The sequence below is a fragment of the Colossoma macropomum genome, unplaced genomic scaffold (assembly GCF_904425465.1).
Source record: "Colossoma macropomum unplaced genomic scaffold, Colossoma_macropomum, whole genome shotgun sequence".
In the NCBI taxonomy this organism is placed as follows: domain Eukaryota; kingdom Metazoa; phylum Chordata; class Actinopteri; order Characiformes; family Serrasalmidae; genus Colossoma; species Colossoma macropomum.
Genome location: NW_023494787.1, coordinates 3,907,013 through 3,923,361, shown reverse-complemented (window position 1 = coordinate 3,923,361; position 16,349 = coordinate 3,907,013). Strand labels below are relative to the sequence as shown.

The window sequence follows — 16,349 nt, the reverse complement described above, 5'->3', positions numbered from 1 at the left end:
TAAATATGTTAAATATATTTTACATTTTATTAGCGTTAATATATCGGCTTTTCTTGCTTCTGTGTTGAACCAAACACTTGTACAAACTGTTTGCTAGGTAGATATAAATATTTAAATCGTATAAATGTAACGGTGTATATGTATGTACTAATTAATAAAACGATCAATTTAAATTGACGCTTAGGAAAATAAATAAATAAATAAAACAAACTGTGGTGCGCTGAGTTGGTCGTAAACGCTGTGTCTTAACTTTTATCTGTTATAAGCGATCAAACATGAGCGTGAACTCTGGTTTTAGCCCCAAAAACGGCTACCAAAACGCGCGGAGCCTTTTGGGAAATGGAGTTTTAACGGCCGCCATTTTAACGACGTGTTAGAGCCGTTTTGACTACATTTCCCAGAATTCTTTCCCGCGAACAGTGACCATGTGTAATATTCGTGCGTCTTGTTGCAGCTTTCTGTGAATGACAGAGGGGACATGAGTGAAAACTGACTTTTTAAAGATGATCCTGGGGATAAAAGCCCTGCTGGACCCGCTCACTCATGTACGTATGGAACTTCTAGCGTTAATGTACTGGTTTCTTAGGCAGGTGTGGTCTTCTGACTGGCTGAACAGATCAAATGTGAGATGTCAGTGTTTGGCTGCATGACCAGCAGGGCCTTAACAGGGATTAATCACCAGTTCTGCTGAATGGTATCATTTAGTCATCATTACTGATTATTTTGGGGGTTTAGAAAACGCCCTGAATTAGGAAAGAGTGGTCCTGTTCTCCAAAATGTACCTATTGAGCTCCTGAGTCACCACCTGCCCTCTTCAGCTCTTATATTTACAGCAAAACGAGCCAAAGGAGCTTAAAAACCACATTTAAAAATACAGAAGTGAAATAATAACTTAAGTAGAAGTAAAAGCAGCTTCCAGAAACAATTTGAGTAACTATGTTAGTAACTGTGTTAGTTCTTATGTCGTTTTAGCACTTTTTTTACTCAAATTGTTTCTGGAAGCTGCTTTTACTGCTTTTAAATAAGTTATTATTTCACTGCTGTATTTTTAAATGTGTTTTTTAAGCTCCTTTTGCTGTAAATATAAGAGCTGAAGAGGGCAGGTGGTGACTCAGAAACTCAGTAGGTACATTTTGGAGAACAGGACCACATAATAGTCTTTTCTGAGCCAGTCGTGGAGATCATCAGTACTTAAAACCCTTTCTAACTGTGTGTTTGATTAAAAAAAGAGCTTAATTCATCATGTTTAATTGGAATTAGTGCAGCTCAGTGTGTGAAATGATGAATACAATCAACACCGTTTTTAAAATGTTTTATTATTTATTCTATTTTAACTTAACAGAAAACAAATATCGTGACACATCTTGTATCATAAAAAGCTTCCTGAAGAATCGTGATATTGTACTCTGCTATACTGTCCACCTCCAATAGAAATTATAGATTGTAAGACTTTATTCTCCCCTTTCCAGATTATTTTTTACCTAAAATTAAAATGCTGAAGCTCCAGAGTGAGAGCTGTGATCGGCCGTACAGCAGGACAGGAGCTGAACCAGCACAACAGAATGAAACTGCACCCTAAAAAGATGTAAATAATAATATACTTGAGTAGAATTAAAAGCATTGTCATTTGAAAATACAGCAAAATACAAATCCATGAAAATCACACTTAAGTACACAAAACTTACTGATTGTAACTGATGTAAGTAATGTAAGCGATTACTGCCCACTTCTGGACATAGCAGGTGTCCTGGCTGTCATTACTGGAGGAAAAAAATCGAAATTATTGCTTGTTTTATGTTATATATCAGAGTTTCTCAACCTGTGGGCCGTGAGAGACCCTGCAGTGATCCGTGGGCCTGAACTCGGGGGAAGGAGGGAATTCATTAACAGGGCTTGCTTTTCTTTTAGTAGCACGTCGGTGCTGAACCGTCAGCATGATCTGCCTTTTCTGACGTCTCACTCCTTACAGACCCTCATTTGCTCTCGTTTCTGCACCACGACCTGCTGTAAGATACAATAATAGTCAAGATGACGTCAGTTAAACTCAAATTCATAAACCGATTACAAAGAAGCAGATATAAAGTGAGGTTTACTATTATTGTTCATTGTGATGACGCCAATCCAAAAGCCCGGTGAGTGGACTGTGGCTTGGCTATTTCAAATTAATCACAAATGCCCTCAAAACTAAAGAGAAATCTCGAGACTAAAGGCAGTGGAGTGTTTTCAGTGAAAACGCGATGTACTGCAGCTCCAAATCACAGCCCACGTCCAGCTCGTACATTTCTGTTGTTTTTGCTTGTTTCCACTTTACGTCTCTGCATATATATTCTTTTAGCAAAACTGCAAATTTAGGTTTCTGTGATTGAGCCAAAATGGACGATCTGATCTTTTCCAGGCCCTGATTCTCAGGTTTTCAGGTTCAGCACTTAAGAAAAGAAAAAGAAAATTTAGTTTTCCTGTGGGCTTTGTAAACAGGTGGGCTTTGGGGTGGAAAAGGTTGAGAACCCCTGGTATATTTAACCCAAATTCCCTATAAATGACTTCTCTTTTAGTTTGTTCACAGTGTCAGGCTGAGGATGCAGTCAACACTTTTTAAAAATGTACTTTTTCTCTCACTTACGGTCTTTTTTTTCCTCAGAAGTGACCTCAGCCGTTTTTTTTTTGTGTATAAATTAAAATAGTCCATTTAATGTATTTATAATGCTGAACTGACCACAGTGTGACAGTAGCTGCTTTTCACTTTTATTTTGGTCACATTATTAGCCCCAGGGTGCCGCCACTCTTTAAAAATGAATTTTTCTCTTTCATTTGTGGCCTCTTTTAGCAGTGACCTTGGCATTTTTTAGGAATGCAGTAATGAAAATAGAATCCATTCATCATATGATTCATGTTGCTTATTAAACATTTAATTTGATCACATAATTTAGGCCAGGGATGCTGTGACTCTTCGTCCACCACTTTTCTGTTTTTTCTCTTTTTTGTGGCCTCTTTTTAGCGTGTTTTAATACAAATAGAGTCTATTTGATGTAAGTGCGTCAGTAATTGGTCACTATCACTCTGTATTAGAGCTGCAAGGATTAACTGACAAGGTTGGTTACGGAAAAGCATGATGCAGTGTTTACGGCAAAAGTGATTCGTAATACTCTGGGCCGGTTTCCCAGATCCAGATTAAGCCTAAGCCTAGACTAATAAGAATTTCCAATGGTGATTCACCATTTGCACAGTAGTGTAGTCTGACATTAGGCTTAATCCATGTCTGGAAAACTGTCCCTATATATATTCCCTCTGTAGTCCAGGACTCGGCGTAATCCCTGTGTTTAATGTTCATACACTATATGGCCAAAAGTATGTGGACACCCGTCTTCATAATTGAGTTCAGGTGTTTCGGCCAAACCCATTGCAGTCTCCATAGACAAATACAGTAGAGGGTCGTACTGAAGAGCTCAGTGACTTTAAATGTGGCACTGTTATAAGATGCCACCTTGGCCACAAATCAGTTTGTGGAATTTCTACCCTGCTAGATCTGCCCCTGTCAACTGTAAGTGCTATTATTGTGAAATTGTGTCTTGGAGCAACAACAGCTCAGCCATGAAGCAGTAGACCACGCAAACTCACAGAATGGGCTTAAAAATACACCTGTCCTCTGTCTGGAAGCAACATCAGCATGAGCTGTTTTTATGAAATGGGTTTCCATGGCTGACCAGCTGCACACAAGCCTAAGATCACTATGCGCAGTGCCAAGTGTCGGCTGGAGTGGTGTAAATCACGCTGCCACTGGACTCTGGAGCAGTGGAAACGTGTTCTCTGGGGTGATGAATCACAGTTCACTATCTAGCAGTCTGATGGATGAATCTTGCTTTGGTGGATGTCAGGAGAACGCTACCTACTGGAATGCATAGTGCCAACAGTAAAGTTTGGCGGAGGAGGGATGATGGGCTGGGGCTGTTTTTCAGGGTTTGGGCTCCTCAGTTCCAGTGAAGGGTGATGTTAATGCTACAGCCATACAAAGACATTTTACAGTTATCTGCTTCCAGTTTTGTGTCAGCAGTTTGGGCAAGAGCCTTTCCTGTTTTAGCATGACTGAGCCCTCAACATGGTTTGGTGAGTTTGGTGTGGAGGAACTCCAGTGTCCTGCACAGAGCCCTGACCTCAGCCCCACTGAACACCTTTGGGATGAACTGGACCGGATATTGTGAGCCAGACCCTCTTGTCCAACATCAGTGCCTAACCTCACAAATGCTCTTTTGACTGAATGAGCACAAATTTCCACAAATACACTCCAAAATCTTCCCAGAAGAGTGGAGGCTGTTAGAGCCACAAGGGGGAAACTTCATATAAATTCCCTTGTTTTTGGAATGGGATGTTCAGTTGAGTGTCCACATACTTTTGGCCATATAGTGTATAATTCACATGGTAATTCTGACAGACTGTAATACACTACAGGAAGTGTAGGGGGCGATATGGCTTCTACTGTTTCATTTAAAAAGCTCTATAATGTTCATATGATCCACACAGTCACTCTGACAGACTGTAATACACTACAGGAAGTGTAGGGGGCGATATGGCTTCTACTGTTTCATTTAAAAAGCGCTCTATAATGTTTATATGGTCCAAAATGATGATGATGATGATGGTAATTATTATTTCCACAGGGACTCTGGAGCTGATAAGTCGTGAGTAATGTTGCGGTATCTCTGTGTCGGTGCATTCGGGCGTCCTGCCCTGCGCTCCATCCTCTGCGGGCCGTCATCCTGGGGTACGCTCAATAAGACAGGCCCGCGGTACCTGAGGCAGCTGAGCTCCAGCCCGCGATGGGTCAGCACCTCCGTCCCAGCATGCTCTGCAGCCCCACAGAAGGGTCCTCCTGGAGATGGTCAGCAAAGTCCCGACTCCACTGGACAGAGTGACCTCACAGAGCCCGATCCGCTGCAGGACAAATCCATCGGCCTCGTCCAGAGGTTTAAAAAAACCTTTAAACAGTACGGCAAAGTGATGATCCCCGTGCACCTGGTCACGTCCTCCGTTTGGTTTGGAGCCTTTTACTACAGCGCTATGAAGTGAGTATGAGATTCTCAGGACTGCTGGGTCACAGAAATGACTGGCCTTTTCCAGAGTTAGTAATTCTGAGGTTAAAGTATTGCAATCTGATTTTAGCCTTACTTTAGGTTACCTTAAAGTATTCAAAAATGGTCTCCGAATTTATTTGCGCCAACAACTGAACGCTCCCGGTGTCCATTAAAAATAAAGAATTTATTTATTAAGGTTGTTATAATGTCTGTATTTCTGTTTGTCTCTCTTGCCTCTTTATCTGCACTGCTCTTGTGCTCTTTAGAACAGTGATTTACAAGAGAGCTCTTATGTTTATCTGGATACATTTATCTAAAAAAAATATAAAAGACCCTCAATTTTATCTGCCTTTGTCGTTGAAAATGGTATCAAATTTCAGTATATTAAAAAAAATGCAATCTGTGATTTTAAAGCGATAATTTGGCAAGAATCTAAACGGACATAGTTTCCCCCATTAATCCAAATGTAGTCAGTGAGCCAAGACATGTTTGGTGTCTGAAATTTGCTTTATTAGTTTTAAACTGGAGCTATGAATGTAGCTAACAAGTAATGGAAGCTTATAACCCATGCAAAATTAATAATATTTGTTGTATTATATACAGTAGTGTTGTCAAAAATATTGATATTGATATATGTCGTTACTGATCATCTTGGAATGGTACAATACTCATTTCCCATTGTATCAATACTATTCACATCAAATGTGCATGGCAGCTGCAGTGAGTTGTGGATATACTTTGGCTTCGAAGCAAATAACGATGAAAAAACTGTTCGGATGAATTTGTTACCTTGTCGAATTATCTTGGCGCACATTTATAGGTAGTTCCCTACATAAAACTCCAGATAGGATATTTTAATAGCTTAAATTGCCTTATCAACAATGCTACCAGCATCAAAACTACGAAGCTGAAGTCAGCTTCTTATTCACCGGCTCCTTGTTGAAATTTTCCCACAATTTTCTCGGGAAAATTCAACCATAGGAAGACCTTTTCAGCCTCAAATTAAAACTACAGGGTAGTTTGATAGTCTAAATGTCCTTATCAGAATATGCTACCAGCATCACCAGCTGAACTGTACAGAGAATTCAGATCACTCCAGTTACCAACATCACTGAGATATTTGACAAGGTGTCTCATTATTCTGTCGTCTTGAGAAAGGTTTATCGTCCTGTTCTTAAGCTAAGAGCCGTAAGTGCTAACAACAGCTAAGCTAACTCTGCAACTCCCAGTGTTCGTTAAATAGAAAGAATTTGGTTCTTAAGGTTGTTATAATGTCTGTATTTCTATTAGTCTCTCGTGCCGCTTTATCTGCAGTGCTCTTGTGACCATGAGTCTTACTTTAGAGCAACGATTTACAAGAAAAATGTTTATGTTTATTTGGATATATTTATCTGAAAAAGTAAAAATCCCTCGATTTTTATTTTTTATTTTTTTATTTTTTTTTATCTGCCTCTGGTATTGAAAATGGTATTGAATTTCAGTATATTTCAAAGCATCTTATCGAAGTTAAAATTTTCAGTATCGTGACATCACTGATGTACTGTAATCATTTTTTAATACAATAATAAAAGCGCCCATATGCTCTTTTATTTTTTCCTTGAGGTCCATTTTATGACGTGGTTCTGTTATTGTTATTGACGTGGTTCTGTTATTGTTTCACGACGTCAAGCTTGTAGCAAACAAAATATATTGCCCAGCTCTACTTTGTTTGCTGATACCTAAAAAAGATGGATCTTCAAGGGTTCTTTAGTAAGGCAGTGGTTCTATTTAGAACCATGAGTCCTGTATAGAACCATTCCATGCTTAAATGGTTGTCTGCATGGTAAAATGGTTCAGATTGATGGAGAGTGTTGAATATGGTTCTAGCACCAACAAGAATTCTCTTCTTGTTAAAAGCTGTACATCACACCAATAGCAGAACCCTTTTTGTTGCTATACAGAACCATATACAGCACATTCTCTATGTCATATCAGGCCCACATCCTTCCCATTTCTTTTATTTTTTCCTTGAGGTTCACTTTATGATGTGATTCTGTTATTGTTTTAGCTTGTAACAATAGCAGAACCCTTTTTGGTGCTATATAGAACCAAGAGTATGTATAGAACCATATACAGCACATTCTCCGTCAGTCTGAAGAACCATTTCACCATGCAAAGAACCGTTTAGTCATTCAAATGATTCTTTGATTGGTGCTATATAGAACCATGAACATTTTCTTTTCCAGAGAACCCATGGTGCTATATAGAGCCACTTTCAAGAAGAGTCTGTATAGAACCATGTACAGCACATTCTCCGTCAGTCTAAAGAACCATTTCACCATGCAAATGGTTCTTTGATTGTTCATGATTCTATTTAGAACCACTTTCTTTACCTAAGAACCCTCGGTGCTATACAGAACCATTTTCAAAAAGTGGCTATATTGAACCATATACAGCACATTCTCTGTCAGTCTGAAGAACCATTTCCCCATGCAAAGAACCCTTTAATCATGCAAATGGTTCTTTGATTGTTCTTTACCAAAGAACCCTCGGTTCTATATAGAACCATTTTCAAAAAGTGGCTGTATAGAACCACATACAGCACATTCTCTGTCAGTCTGAAGAGTCTTTTCATGGTTCTATATAGAACCATTGTCTACCAAAGAACCCTAGAAGAACCGTCTTTGAGAGCGTAAGCTGATTGGCGTGTGCTGAGGGAGGTGTAAGTAGGTAATTGTCTTTTTTTGTGCCTCCTGGTCATCCTGGCCTGCTGAATGGAGTGAGCTGGCAGGCTGCGGAGTGTTTGCTGGTCAAACATGTCTGGCTAAATGTGGAGCAGGCAGGACGGACGCATCACCGTCTGGAAATGTAAAAAATGTCGGCGGGGTGGGGGAGGGGGGCGTGATCCGATGTGGAATATTATGTTTACCGAAAGCCGGCGTTGAAGAAAAGCCTGAGTCACTGCTCCCCAACCACGAAACTCTGACTTCACCCACTGCCTCGTCCAGCAGAGCTTCACTGAGGCAGTTCAGCAGCCCACACTTCTGATAACCGCTTTATTAATAGCGCTGACTGACCACCCTGATCCTCTAATGGGGTAAATTAAGGTAACAATGTGGGCACATACACCGGTCAGACATAACATGATGACCACCTCCTTGTTTCTACGCTCATTGTCCATTTTATCAGCTCCACTTACTATATAGGTGCACTTTGTAGTTCTACAGTTACAGACTGTAGTCCATCTGTTTCTCTGATACTTTGTTAGCCCCCTTTTACCCTGTTCTTCAGTGGTCAGGACCCCCATGGACCCCCACAGAGCAGGTACTATTTGGGTGGTGGATCATTCTCAGCACTGCAGTAACACTGACGTGGTGGTGGTGTGTTAGTGTGTGTTGCGCTGGTCTGAGTGGATCAGACACAGCAGTGCTGCTGGAGTTTTTAAACACCTCAGTGTCACTACTGGACTGAGAATAGTCCACCAACCAAAAATATCCAGCCAACAGCGTCCTGTGGGCAGCGTCCTGTGACCACTGATGAAGGACTAGAGGATGACCAACACAAACTGTGCAGCAGCAGATGAGCTATCGTCTCTGACTTTACATCTACAAGGTGGACCAACAAAGAGGAGTGTCTAATAGAGTGGACAGTGAGTGGACACTACAGAATGATCCACCACCCAAATAGTACCTGCTCTGTGAGGGTCCACGGGGGTCCTGACCACTGAAGAACAGGGTAAAAGGGGGCTAACAAAGTATCAGAGAAACAGATGGACTACAGTCTGTAACTGTAGAACTACAAAGTGCACCTATATAGTAAGTGGAGCTGATAAAATGGACAATGAGCGTAGAAACAAGGAGGTGGTCATGACGTTATGCCTGACCGGTGTGTTTCTCATGCAAGCCTAGAAACGTCTCTACAGTACATAAACTGAATTCATCACCATACTTGCATGCAATATAATCATTTTTTAATTAAAAAAAATGTAAACTTTTAAACTTTTACTCTCTAACCACCTCCACTCTGGCTGCAACTGTTTTCCCTGATTTTTTTTACTATTATTGTCTTATTTTCATTATTTTATTATTTATTTATTTGTTTATTTATTGTTCTTATTTTCATTATGATTATTTTAGTCATTTTAATTAATTTTTAGTTTCCTTTTTTATCTTATCCTCCTTTTGTTTTATTTATCCTCTTTTGATTTGATTAACTTTTAAATTTTAGCTACATTTTAATTATTGTTTTATATTTTCTCCTGTATTTTGTGTATATTTATTATTAATATTTTTTTATATTTACCAGAGTCATTTTTATAATTTAATTTGCTTTTATTATTTGATATGTTCCTACACATGATCAATCCCTTGTTCTGTATCAACTCGGCAACATTGTGAATGAGGGACACCCTCAATGTTCTCCGAGGCTAAATAAAGGTTGACTGATTGATTGATTGAATACTCCATGTGCAATACGTATAAAAATCTCTAGAGTGTAAAGATATTTTTGCTTTGTCTGTTTATAATGTTTATACTGCAAATTCATCACCATTCCCATGCGCAATATAATCAAAACCCCATGTGCAATTTGGATAAAATATCCTTAGAGTTTATGTGAAGAATAGAGTTTATATTTTTTATCTTAGGTTTTTTATCTTTAGTATAATTATTAATATATCACTGTTGTCGGAACAAAACCTTGTATCTCCATTTTTGTCATTTTTCAGTTTTTGAAAATTTGAAAATGCCTGTTTCCCTTTACATTGTCTGTAAATTTCATGATGAATGGACCAAAAGAAATGGCCCAAAATTACTTGGACAAAATGTCTGGTTCCATTGACTCACCTTAAAAGTAAACTATGTTTTTTCCTTCTCCTGTAAAGTTACCATTTTGGAGATACGAGGTTTTGTTCCGATAACAGTGATATATATTGTGTTTACAGTATATTGTATTTCCCCCCACCATGTTTTAATAAGAACAGGCTGCCAAAATAACTGTTCCCTCTGTCTGTGGTTCTCAGAGGGGTGAACCTGGTGCCGTTTCTGGAGTACATTGGATTTCCTGACCGGCTTGTTAAACTCCTGGAGAATTCCCAGAGTGGCTATGCACTGACTGCATATGCTATGTATAAGGTACAGTAAGCCTATGCGAACAGATGTATGCAGAAGTTTGGGTGCGCCTGGTCCTGTCATGTGTCTGTTGATTTTCTGAGTGTAAATAAGTGAAAACATCCTCCACAGAGATGCACTTCTGCACAGTTTAATACCCATATTGCTGCTGTCAGAACTAAACCTTGTATCTCCAAAACGAGAAAAACATGCTCTACTTTTAATGTAAGTCAATGGAACCAGACTTTTTTCCAAGTCAATTTTGGCCGTTTCTTTTGGTCCATTCATCATGAAATTTACATTAAATATAAAGGGCAAAGGGAATTTTCATATTCAAAAACTGAAAAACAACAAAAACGGAGATACAAGGTTTTGTTACAACATCAGCAAAATGCTGTTTAGTTACTGAATTTAACATATTGGAAAAAATAAACATTAATAATAATAATAATAAATGATGGCATATTTATGTTTTATTTTTTCCAATATGTCAAATTCAGTAAATAAACCAAAAAATGTGCATTAAAATTTGCAAAAAACATCATATTTAAGTGTGAGTTCTACATATCACCAAAAAGGGCTCTGTTATTGCTGCAATGTCAAGCTTGTAACAGTAGAAGAACCCTTTTTAGTGCTTTATAGAATCCTTTTGAAAATGGTTCTATATAGAACCATTTTCTTCACTAAAGAACCCTTGAAGAAGCATCTTTTTTAAGTATGTATGCTAAGCCTTTAAGAGTTTAATAAGCAGTTACACGTTGGTGGTTCATGAACGTCATCATTATAAGAGTATTAGTGATGTTTAATGGCATTTCTCACTTCATTCCAGCGTCTGACGTTTCTGCTCTTCCCTCCGTACAGATCGCCACACCAGCGCGGTACACGGTGACTTTAGGAGGAACGTCTCTGTCGGTGAAGTACCTGAGGAAGCACGGCTACATGTCCACCCCTCCGCCCGTCAAAGAGTACCTCCAGGAGAAGATGGAGGAAACGAAAGAGAGGATCTCGGAGAAGATGGAGGAGACGAAGGGGAGAATTTCAGGGAAGATGGAGGAAACCAAGGATCGCTTCTCTGAGAAAATGGAAGAAACCAAGGACAAGCTGACAGAAAAACTCCAGGAAACCAAAGACAAAGTGGGTTTCAGGAAGAAATCCGAGTAGCTTTAGCAGCTCGTGAGGATCCGTCTTTCGATATGAGGTGGTAGAAAGCGCACTAGACTAGACTGTCCCTCACAACATCACGAAGTTCCACACGATCGACTTGACAGCAGAACATCCGTCTCCACTCACAAAGCCTCTTAAAGTGATAGTTCACCAAAAGAAAATTCACGCACCCCAAATGTAGTTAATTAATCAAGATAAGTTTAGAAAGGACTGTGCTGCAGAGCTAAAAACAGGAGTTTAGTAAAGGGAAATTCCACCATTTTTTCTAAATTCCTGCATAGTTCAGTGTGTGAGATGTAAAGTGATTCAGAGTGGTTTGGTGTGAAATTGTTCAGATGTCTTTACAGTGGTGGTGATAGGAACCAGGGGTCACCATGACTACAACACAAATATAGACATTTTATTTACTATCCAGAACCACCAGTGAACCTACACGAGTCTTCTGAGCTTATATGGAATGTTGATGATGGAAAACAGTGGAAAATCTGAAATAATACCTTTTATTTTGCCTCAGCATGTATCCCTCCACTATGAATGGAGTTTGAGGCCAAACCTCCTCAAAACGATCATAAAACAGCGTCTCAGTCATCAGGCAGTGAATTCATAACCATTTCATGTAGGAACTTTCTGTGAGGGAGCTTTTAGAGGTGGACGTCTGGTTCCTATCACCACCACTGTGAACAGTTCTGACTCTGTAAGTTTCTCTAGAACACACAAACCACTCTGAACCACTCTGTTTATATCTTAACCGTTTAATTATGCAAGAATTTTGAAAAATTGGTGGAGTTCCCCTTTAAGTAGAGGGCTCAAGTAGGCATGTTGAAGTCTGAATTTACTCCATGTTTATAGCTAATTTAAATATCATAGATGAACAAGTCTATTACAAATTACTGTACAGCTTCACATGGTTCAAGGTAAATGTGATGATTTAGGTATGTAGTTAGCACTATGCTAATTGGTGGGGTATAGGCTTCCATTATCTGTTAGCAACATTAGCCCTGTAGCTCTAGTGCTAAAACTAAAGAAGCAAACTTTACCAAACGTGTCTTGGCTGATGGACTACATTTGGGGTGAGGTGGGGGGGGTGGGGGGTTAAACAGATTGAAAGTGACCTGCTATGTTTAAGTGTCTCCACTTGCACATGTAAAATGGGCTCAAGCTCACTGCTATGCTGCAAACACGTCGCCGCTCCTTGCTGCCCTGTAGGCGGACTGGACTGGACTTTCTCCTGTGTTTGATGGACATTAAGGCAACACATTAGAAGCGAACAACTGATGGCACTTCCACTGGACTGAAATGTATGAGAGTAGCTGTTTTTTTGGTCTTAAGACGAAGCGTTTATGATGTCTGATTGTGTGAACTGTTTGTGGCCATCTCTGTCACTGTGTCATGCCATATTCAAGGGGGGTTCCACCAATTTTTCAAAATTTCTGCATTATTCAATCGTTGAGATGTTAACAAAGCCGATCGGAATGGTTGCTGTGCCAAAATTTTCTCCAAACTATCTCAGATATCTCAGACATCAGGCATTGAATTCATAACGGTTTCATGTAATATCTTTCTGTGAGGGAGCTTTTAGAGGTGGACGTCTGGTTCCTGTCACCACCACTGTGAACAGTTCTGAGTCGGTCAGTTTCTCTATAACAGAGCGTTTCACACCAAACCACTCTGAACGACTCAGTTTACGTCTTAACCCTTCAGTTATGCAGAAATTTTTAACAGTTGGTGGAATTCCCCTTTAAGAAACATGACTAATTCCACCACTTAGGATTAGATGTGAACTGTTTATGGAAATTTTAAAAAAGCTTCAGTCTTTAAGGCGTCAGTTCCAGCACAAGACTTTGCACTTGATATAAATGGTGAAATCATTTGCTTTATTTTAAATAAGCTTAATGTTTTCAATAATCCATGTCTAAGAATTAAAAACATTGAAAGCATGGACATTTTAATTGAGGGCCATTTCAGCTTAGCATCAACAGATATTGTCTTAATGTCAAAATACCAGAATGGCCAATGTTTTCTTAGTTTATGTAAATTAAGTGTACTTGCTGACTGACCTAAACTTTCATGACTGGGTTTTCCGGACCTATTTTTTCAAAATTTCCTGCATAATCCAGTGTGTGAGATGTAGACGGAGTGATTCAGAGTGGTTTGGTGTGAAATGGTTCAAATTTGTTTACAGTGGTGGTGTAAACCGTCTGTACAGGTGGACGTCTGGTTCCTGTCACCACCACTGTGAACAATTCTGACTCGGTAAGTTTCTCTAGAACAGAGCGTTTCACAGCAAACCACTCTGAACGACTCTGTTTACATCTTTACCCTTTAATTATGCAGGAATTTTGAAAAAATTTGTGGAATTCCTTTGTGACCAAACAGCAGTGTTACTGGTAAACAACACTGGAATTGCAGTTTAGTATAAGACTTGTTTAATCCATGTCCAGCCCTACCTGTTTATTGTCTTACAAACACTCAGGCTCATATATTCATATTCATACTCTAAGCTGTTGTGTTCATATGTACGTTATGGTTTAGTCTAGGTCATTAAGGTGCACTCTGGCTGATGGAGAGACGAGAGAGACTCATCTGAGTTCAGTTTTGGGAAAACTGCATCGTCGTGCACAGTGTCGTGTTGCCATAGCGATACCTGTACGGGTGAATGAGAACCATCCAAATAAAAACAGACTAAGGGATTCACACTGGCCTTCATCTTCTTCACACTCACACAGGAGCGCACTTAAAAAGACAGTTTACAGCTAAACTGAATTTTAGTACAGATGCTGATGTTAAAGGGACAGTTAGGCAGAACATCAGATTCACACATTTTACCCCTTTCCTCAAATGTAGTCATTTAAAATATACTGTTTTCCACAGAAATGTACAAACATGACTTCACTCTGGCTGTTAATGCTGTTTTTTGCTATGCATACTTTGGTGTAAACCAGCGGTCGCAACCCAAATGTTAAGAAGAGCCATTTTGTTTTTTCAACAAAAATCAAACCACATTGGGAGCCACAACGCCTTACGTCCATTTTACCATCTTGGCTCAAAATATGTCTCAGTGTGTGTTAATGTTCTTGTATAGGATAAAAATATAAATGAAAACACAGACTCACTTTGCTCTGCTTTAAGCTTTAGCTCAGCTTTTCTCGCATCTCTGACAGGAAACTTCATGAAAAATAGAACAGTTTCTTGTAAAATGTCTCTCAACGTTCAACTCTTTACGAGGCTGAAGTTGCTTCTCATTCGCCAGCTTCTTGTTCTAATTTCCCCGTTCCACCTTAAATGGTGCCTGAGGTGCCAGAATGTAACTGCTGCACCATTTAAGGTGGAACTGAAAATTTGAACAAGAAGCTGGCGAATGAGAAGCGACTTCAGCCTGGTGACTTTTTAGTGTTTGACAGTTTGCAGATTAAACGTATCAGGAAACCAGCTGGAGTGATTATAAACATAAGTCCATTCATCTCCAAATTATCGATGTTTGTCTTAAATCTCTCTCTTTGCCGTTTCGTTAGCTACTAGCTAGGCGAGATTATTGTTATCTGTGTTGCTATGGTGACCAGCAGTCTGCGCTGATCTTCAGGGTTAAAGGGTGAATTAGCAGTTCTACATTAACTCCAGAGTTTAAGATCATTTATTGTTAAACTGTGTTGAACGATCAGCAGAGCTTTATTTTACTGCAAAGGAGGATTATTTTATTTTTACCTACTAATCTGATTCAGCTGTGGAGCCACAACAGGACAGTAAAAGAGCCGCATGAGGCTCCAGAGCCACATTGCCAACCCCTGGTGTAGATTAACAGGATCATTCCACAGCAACTCACTTAATGCCTGTCCACTCACACAAATTATTTCCTTGATAATAAAATCAAGAAAAAGCTTCTTTTTAATTGCTGGAGCTATGCAACATTTGAAATTTTAAAATTTAAAATTTGCTATATCAGGTTTGAAACTGCACCTTAAATACTGAGTTTAATTGCTTACAGAATGCTAAGCTGAGCTTAAATATTAACAGGGTACAAATACAACACTAAGAATAATACTTCACTAGTTTTATATTAATATATTCCCATTGGAAGGTGTACAGACTCAGGTCAGAGTGTGGGATCTCTCATCTGTTAAATGTATGTCAGTTTTGAAGTCTATGCAGTATTCCTGCATTTCTGACAAACATATTTATTAGGTTATCCTAATTATTACATATGCATGCAGTATTTCAAGCTATAATGAGTTTAATAACAAAAATAAATCCATTTTGGCGGCCTTTGGACTCTGTCGGCCCACTGATGGCAAAGCTGGCCTATTCCAGGCGGCCCACCGGTGTTTAAGCAGAGTATTAGACAAAATTCTACTTAACATCGCTCATTTTCCACTCACAGTCCAATTTACTTACTTTTCCTTCCTTCCTTCTTTAGCTATACTTTGTAAATTAGTTTAGTAAATCATTTAATCCAGCTCAGCGTCAGCAACATTTTCTATAAAATCATTTTATATCAGGCCTAGTCATGATTTTTTTTTTCTCTCAGTTGTTTGTAATATTTGTCTTGTTTATTTTCTAAAATAAAAGTCTCTGTGCTTTCAAAATCTGTTTGAGGAGATTGAAAAACTAGTTAGAGTTTGTATGCAGGACAGCAATCTGGGTGGTCTGAGGGTGGACCAGCAGTGGCAAACAGTCAGCGGGGTGCCGACCTTATTACATGACCCTTATTAGTCCCACAACAGGGAAATTTCACCTCCACATTTAACCCATCCGTGCAGTGAAACACCACATACACCCTAGTGAACACACACACTAGGGGGCAGTGAGCACACTTGCCCAGAGCAGTGGGCAGCCCTATCCACAGTGCCCGGGGAGCAGTTGGGGGCTCAAGGGCACTTCAGTCACGTACTGTCGGCTCAGGGCATTGAACCGGCAACCTTCTGGTCACAGGGCTGGTTCCCTAACCGATATGTGCTTAATATCTGGGATATTTCAACTTGTTGCTGAATAACGACACATACGTCTTACAATAAAGACAACATTAACATATTAAAAT

General features: G+C 39.4%; 1 protein-coding gene across 1 annotated transcript; it reads left to right on the top strand.

Annotated features, from left to right (window-relative positions):
• The first annotated feature begins 417 nt into the window (after positions 1 to 417).
• fam210aa (family with sequence similarity 210 member Aa) lies at positions 418 to 14,011 on the top strand. The gene is made up of 4 exons (XM_036565913.1): positions 418 to 545; positions 4,653 to 5,057; positions 10,066 to 10,177; positions 11,015 to 14,011. The coding sequence occupies exons 2-4, from the start codon at positions 4,681 to 4,683 to the stop codon at positions 11,312 to 11,314; spliced, it is 789 nt and encodes a 262-aa protein (XP_036421806.1). The 5' UTR covers positions 418 to 545; positions 4,653 to 4,680; the 3' UTR covers positions 11,315 to 14,011.
• The last annotated feature ends 2,338 nt before the right edge of the window (positions 14,012 to 16,349 follow it).

What these genes read in the sequence shown, in the direction of transcription:
- fam210aa (XM_036565913.1), top strand. Translation starts at nt 4,681, where the DNA reads ATGTTGCGGTATCTCTGTGTCGGTGCATTCGGGCGTCCTGCCCTGCGC. An exon ending in TTTTACTACAGCGCTATGAA is followed by an intron (nt 5,058 to 10,065) that starts GTGAGTATGAGA and finishes TGTGGTTCTCAG; the next exon opens with AGGGGTGAACCTGGTGCCGT. An exon ending in CTGCATATGCTATGTATAAG is followed by an intron (nt 10,178 to 11,014) that starts GTACAGTAAGCC and finishes CCCTCCGTACAG; the next exon opens with ATCGCCACACCAGCGCGGTA.